Source organism: Diabrotica virgifera, chromosome 3 (genome assembly GCF_917563875.1).
Source record: "Diabrotica virgifera virgifera chromosome 3, PGI_DIABVI_V3a".
In the NCBI taxonomy this organism is placed as follows: domain Eukaryota; kingdom Metazoa; phylum Arthropoda; class Insecta; order Coleoptera; family Chrysomelidae; genus Diabrotica; species Diabrotica virgifera.
Window position 1 is genome coordinate 220,942,933 of NC_065445.1, and position 7,205 is coordinate 220,950,137.

General features: G+C 34.5%; 1 protein-coding gene across 1 annotated transcript; it reads left to right on the top strand.

The window, feature by feature from the left end:
* The first annotated feature begins 1,380 nt into the window (after positions 1 to 1,380).
* LOC126882693 (trichohyalin-like) lies at positions 1,381 to 2,213 on the top strand. Its single transcript, XM_050647670.1, has 2 exons — positions 1,381 to 1,480; positions 1,570 to 2,213. The coding sequence occupies exons 1-2, from the start codon at positions 1,381 to 1,383 to the stop codon at positions 2,211 to 2,213; spliced, it is 744 nt and encodes a 247-aa protein (XP_050503627.1).
* Positions 2,214 to 7,205: the final 4,992 nt, after the last annotated feature.

Consider the following 7,205-nt stretch of genomic DNA (forward strand, 5'->3'; position numbering starts at 1 on the left):
TATAGCATTCGGCCAGAGATCAAGAGGTCTTGAGTTCGAGTCCGGAACAATCTTATACTTTTTTTTTTTAATTTTTTTTTTGAAATCGGTAAGCACAAAATTAGTTTCGTGTTTAAAAAATTAAAACAAACTGTTTAAAGTATATTTATTTTTAAAAATTCATATAATAGAAGTATAACTTCTTACGTGCGTACAAAGTACACACACATTCTTTTTTTGTATACTTACTTTCCTTTAAAAAGTGACACCTTTAGGTTATATTTTTTCACAGTTTTCTTGTACTAATAGGTACTAATAAATTTGTATAAAACGTGGGCTCACGTAGTGATTCGTTTCCTATTTTCTCAGGCTGCGACACGTTTCACCGATAATCGCTAATACGAAATTGAAAAACAGGTGACGGTAGGGTAGGGCGGTACGACTAGAACGAACATGTTCACTGCTGGTACATAACGTGGCCGGTATTCTCTGAGGATCAAAATTATTAGACAGTGGCTTAACAGAAGCATATAATATCGATCAACAACTCCTGAGACTAAATAGTAAAACAATAGTTTTTAAACTAAATGAAAATAAACGGTTTCGTTTTAATTCGAATCGGATCCCTTGCCATCCTCCGACACGTGTTTCTAGGTCTACCCGTTATCAAGGAGGCTTTGCAAGAAGACCGATCTGAATCAAAACGCCCGTTCTGCTCGATATAAATAATGAAATATTTATACCGGAGTATGGTTAGACTGACCTCTAACGGGGAATGATGAAATAAGTGAAATGAATGTCGACAACGAATCAAGTAATCTGTTAACCCAGGTACTAAAATATTGTTATGACAGTTTCGTAGATTCATCCTACATAGAAAAAGTCCCTCGACGTGAAAGAAGAAATAGTCACGTACGAGAATGTTCTGGATGTCATGGAATAACCAAGAAATGTCTGGTGATTGTGACGTCTAGAACGTAAGGAATCTATATAAACATAATATGTGTTTGACTTTTTATATTAGTTCAGTTCAGTTGTAATTCAGATTTTGAAGTTTGCAGTTATCAGTTTGTTAAAGTATTGTAATTTCTGTTTGAGTTCAGTAAAGATATTTACAAGAAGTGTAACATTGGCAACAGTGGTGGGATAGAAGAAGTATTTAATTATTTTTGAATGGTTAATACGAGATCTACAGAATTTAGTAAAGAAATGGATACGTCAGGACCCCCCCGCAGGGACGCATTTAGGTCAATTGACTCCCTAGACAATCCTCTAGTAGCCGCTGGTCAAACATGTACCATTGTTGCGTATTTATACTTTTGCCGCCCTCTCATAATTTGCCGCCCTAGGCAACTGCCTATATTGCCTAATGGATAAAGCTGCCCTGCATGGTTTATAAAAATGAAGGAAGATGAAGAAAAGCGTAGACAAGAAGAGAAAGAGGAAAAGGAGCAGCGTAGGGAGGTGAAGGAAAAGCGTAGACAAGAAGTCGAAGAGATGCGTAGATAAGAAGAGGAACAGAAGGAGAGGCGTAGACAAGCAGAGGTAGAAATTATTAATAGTTTGTCCCAAATTCACGAACATTTTCAGTTAGTGGTAAGTCGAATAAAATAGATATATTAGAAGAAAAACAAAACTCTTTAGATAATAGAAAAGAACAACAACAAAATTATTTAGACAACAAAATAGAGCAACAACAAAACTATTTACACAGTAAAATAGACCAACAACAAAATCATTTAGAAAATAAAATAAAACAGCAACAAAACGATTTAAAGCAGCAACAAAACGATTTAAAGCAGCAACAAAACGATTTGAAATATAGTTTAGAAAAACAAATAGTCGAGTTAGCAAACAAAATTAATAGCCAAGCTTCTTTATCTCATATTGTTTCAGTTACTAATGTCGAATCCAAACAAACAGCCCTTTCATCTTCCATCGTTGATCCAGGCACAATTAGAAGTAGCAAAATTTTAAAACCACCCACGTTCGATGGCCAAACAGCGTGGGAAACTTATCGTTTTCAATTCAAAGCTGCAGCTAGAGCAAATGGCTGGAATGAAAACGAAATGGCAGCTTCCTTGGTGGTGTCGCTTCGAGGACAAGCAGCGACTGTTTTGCAATTTCTTCCCCAGGGTGCACCCAGTTATACCTCTCTCGTACAAGCTTGCTTTAGAGACAAGATATGGCCAGCAACATCTAAAACAGGTTTTCCAAAGTCAACTGAAAGTTAAGTATCAAAAACACAACGAAAGCGTGCAAGAATTTGAGGCCGATATTAAAAGACTATTGCATTTGGCGTACCCTCACGCACCTAAAGATTTTCTGGAACAAATCGGCATACAGGCATTCATGGATGGATTACAGGATATTGAAATGCAACTAGCTCTGCGATTACAACACCACAAATCGCCAGATAAAGCACTAATCTCAGCCCAGGAGTACGAAGTGGCGAAAAGTATTTCCAAATATCTTCCAAAGTTAAAAGAAATAACAGTTAAAGACAATGAGCAAGTCACTAGCGTAGATAATCAACAATTAATTTTATCCCAGATGTTAAGTATATTACAAAATTTTGATCAAAAATCACATAATCAAAGTAGAAGATGTTTTAATTGCGGAAAAATGGGACATATGCAAAATAATTGCAGAAGCCGTTTCCAGGCAATAAATGAAGAATCAAAGAATGAGGTCAGAAGATCGCCTAGATCGACATTTAGAAGCCTGTCACAAAGTCCCACTAGAGATGATAGGAGATACAGGTCTCAAAGAAATGAATATCATACAACTGACTACAGAAACGAAAAAGACACTTTGGGATCTGAAGTTACTGAAGATTAGTAAAAATGAAACAGAAAAGTTAAGAGAACAAGTGTCAATATTGCAAGAAGAGTGTAAGGTAATTCAAAATAATGCAAAAACTTCACAGTCCAATCTAGAAAACAAATCTCAGAAACTGATGAAAGAGAAGAATGTGTTAAATAAACAATTAAAAAAATTTACAAGTTTAAAGCCAATGCCAGTTGGAACACAAAGAGAATGTAACCGAAGAAGTAAGTCTGCGGATGACCACAGTTGAACAGAAAGAAGATATAAAGAAACCATACTTTCTGGAAAACCTTAAAAAGAGTCAAAAGAAAGATAACGACTTAAGAGTTATACGAGATTGGCTTAAAGATGTATCTAAATACAGTCGAACTATAAAGACGTACTGGGCTCAATGGGAATCTTTGCATCTTTCGAATGGTCTGTTATATCTTTCGAATGGTCTGTTATATCGGAAGTGGTACTGCCAAAATCACACATTAAAAGTATGTTGCAAGAACTTCATAGCAGCCTGTCTGAAGGACATTTTGGAGTAAAAAGGACACTGGCCAGAGTTCGACACAGATTTTATTGGATAAATTTTCGACGAGATGCAGAAGATTGGTGTAAGAAATGCGATTTATGTAACGGTAGAAAAGGCCCTAGAAGAAGTCGTGGTAAAATGGCACAATATCTTTCCGGAGGGCCTTTTGAACGACTTCCAGTTGATATTCTCAGTCCACTTCCAACGACAGAGAGAGGTAACAAGTACTTAATGGTTGCAATGGATTATTTTTCAAAATGGCCTGAAATTGCACCCCTTCCTAATCAAGAAGCGACTACAGTAGCCGAAGCATTTATAACACACGTCGTATCAAGACATGGAGTTCCTTTAGAATTGCATTCTGATCAAGGACGAAATTTTGAATCAGAATTATGGCAAGAATTAATGAAAATCATGGGTATTAAGAAAACTCGTACTACGCCTCTCCATCCACAATCAGACGGAATGATCGAAAGACACAATATAACTATTTCTCAATATCTTTCTCTGTTTGTTGCTGATAATCAAAAAGATTGGGATACTTTAATTCCTCTATTCCTGTTAGCCTACAGAAGTTCTGAACATGAAGCAACTGGTTATTCTCTATCTATGATGATCACCGGTAGAGAAATGAAGCTTCCTCAAGATCTTATTTTCGGAAGATTGCCTCCCTGACGTTCATCGAAAATTTAAGAGAAAAATTAGAAAAGGTCTACCAATTTGCCCGTAAAAGTTACAAGCTTCAAAGTGATAAAGCCAAGTCCAAGCTAGATATGCATGCTACGGGGACAAAATTCGAAAGAAGTGACCGAGTATGATTATTCAATCCCACACGTAAGAAAGGACTTTGTCCGAAACTTCAACGAAGCTGGGAAGGCCCTTACACCGTCCTGTAGAAGATAAACGATATTATCTACCGCATTCAGTTTTCAGCTAGAAGTAAACCCAAGGTAGTTCATATCGAGAGATTAGCCCCATATCATGGAACTGATCCACCCTGTTGGCTTCAACCAGACCCTGATAGACCAGTTATTCGAGGCGAATAACAATAAAGGAGGGAGCAGTGTTATGGCAGTTCCGTAGATTGATCCTACATAGAAAAAGTCCCGACGTGAAAGAAGAAGTAGTCACGTACGAGAATGTTCTGGATGTCATGGAATAACCCAGAAATGTCTGGTGACGTCTAGAACGTCAGGAATCTATATAAACATATGTGTTTGACGTTCAGTTCAGTTGTAATTCAGATTTTGAAGTTTGCAGTTATCAGTTTGTTAAAGTATTGTAATTTCTGTTTGAGTTCAGTAAAGATATTTTCAAGAAGTGTAACAATATCAAACGGGCGACACTTAGGAAAATATTCCAACAATGCATTTCAGATTACCCATCTGAATCGTGATATTTAATCACAATAAAATACCCACATCAATAAAAATTTGTCTATGTGTTGTATTTTAAAATACAGAAAAAACATTTGCAGCGCAAATTTAAATTTGGTCAAGTATTTTTACGACGTAAATATTTAGTTCGTTTATTTATAACACCGAATCCACTTAGTGACAGGTGGATAATCAAGTCCACACTAACATTGCTGTGCGGCGCAAATTTCTTTGAAGTCGATTGAAAACCCACAGCACGAAGGATAGAATGCGTTGTTCGTCACGAAAATATTTTTTGCGTTATTCTATGCGGCGCACAGTCAACATTAACAAAAAGTTCAGAGCACACGAGCAAATTTGCGTCAAATGCAACGTACAATATAATTGTATCATACAATTTAATTACGTGACATAGTCCTTTTCTTCATTTACCACTAAAATATATCTTTCAATGTGGTCAAGTACGCCATTGTCTTGATTATGGTGGCGAATACATAGGAATGTTGCAGAAACCGATAAAATTGAGATTCTTAAACGATCACGTCACTTTTGTCGGTCAATTTTTAAATTGCTTGTCATGGTTGTACTACAGGTTAGGTAAAGAGGAATAAAAGTATTTTGAGTCGACACAAAAAATTATTTGACATAGTTGAAAAATGTAATTTTCAGAAATGTAATTTTCTAAATATTCAGATTCAGAGAATCCATCTACAACAACTTTTATTAGAGATTTTTACAAATTTTGACAATTGTTACGTACTTATTGACTAAAGAATAATTTAGTCCACTACAATAATTGTATTCTTTGTATTGTATTTAATTATAAAACCTTTTGTACAATTATAAACCTTCGTATGTCCTGCTTATTTAAGTTCTGCTAAATGAACATTTGCGAGTTTTGAATGGTCTGCAGTATTGATTGATGGGTTCAAATTTATTTAACAAGCCTATTCTACAAGTGCTCAAAGGGGTTTATGTCGACGGCTACATCAAAGTTCCAGTTTTACCAGTTGTGACTACAATAGTGTGTCATTCATTCGGATGTCTATGATCGATGTGTATTTATTCCAAGAAAATACTTCGATGTACTAGGCTAGGATACTGGAGATACGAAACCTACTTCCTAAGAGAAGGGAACAAATACTCGTTGTTCTGAAAATTAATTTTTGGCGCAGATCAGTAGGTTTTTTAAAGGCACAAATGTACGTGTACATTTTACGTGTATAATGCTACCAATACCTTTTGTAGTGCCTAAAAGGGCCTTTAAAATGAGTAATATTAAATATCGATTACATTCAAACTAAGTGAGATATGCTGCAAAAAATTTGATGATTTATTTTTTTTTAAGAAAAAATGAGAAGTAGGTATATTTAACCCATCATGCACCAGCATCTAAATGCATATTTTTACTTCTAGAATACCTTTTACTATAGTGTTATTTGTGTGTTTAAAAAGTTGGACGGGTTTAAAATGAAAGGTTTTTGAAAAAAATAAGATCAAATTATAAAGCGCATTTTTAAATTTTTTTAAAAATCTTCCTTTTTCTCCATGTAACTTGAAAATGATAAGAGATACAGTAATTTAAAAACCAAAACAAAATTTTTATTTAAAAAACCCTACATTTTGGTTTGATATCTTTTTCTCGTATCTCTTATCATTTTCGCGTGTCACGGAGAAAAAGGAGGATTTTTAAGAAAATTTAAAAATACAATCTATAAATTGATCTTATTTTTTCAAAAATTATGTATTTATTTTAAACCCGTCCAACTTTTTGAACATGTAAATAATACTATAATAAAAGGTATTGTAGAAACAAAATGATGCATTTTTAATCCTGGTGGATGGGGGGTTAAAACACTTCTCATTTTTTCTTAAAATACATTAGTCATCAATTTTTTGCAGCATATCTCGCTTAGTTTGAATGTAATGGACATTTAAAATTGCTCATTTTAAAGGTCTTTTCAAGCACTACAAAAGGTATACACGTAAAATGGACCGTTTCTCTGTTATTTCAAGTTGAATACACCGATTTGAGCGTGCACCAAAAAACAAACTATTTTCACCTACTATATCTCTTTTTGTATTATAAATAGAAGATTTATGAAGAAACGAATCTCTTTGTTTTTTTATAAGCTACAAAAATGTTTTATTTAGTTTTTTAGTTAGATGCATAGTTTTTAAGGTATTCGCAAAAAAACGCCCATTTTGCAATGAAAATGGTCAATTTTTAACCACGTATAACTAAAACAATATTGAGTTTTCAAAAAAATATATAGAACAGTTTTTGCTTAGAATTATGTTCTCTTGCCACTTCCATACTTATTTTGACCAAAAAAATTTCCACCACCTTGAAGGGGTGGGCACCGCTCCCAAGATAAAAAGCGTCATAGTATAATATAGGATAGACTTTGTTTCTTGAGATATTTCCTACTTACTGTGAAAATATCAAGTAACTCGATGTAGAAGGATGAAATTCGGAGCCAAATACCCTCATTGACTGC

Bases quoted from the DNA above. Each gene is read 5' to 3' on its own strand.
- LOC126882693 (XM_050647670.1), top strand. From the start codon at position 1,381: ATGAAGGAAGATGAAGAAAAGCGTAGACAAGAAGAGAAAGAGGAAAAG. The intron at 1,481-1,569 runs GTAGATAAGAAG...GAACATTTTCAG, and splicing joins ACAAGAAGTCGAAGAGATGC to TTAGTGGTAAGTCGAATAAA.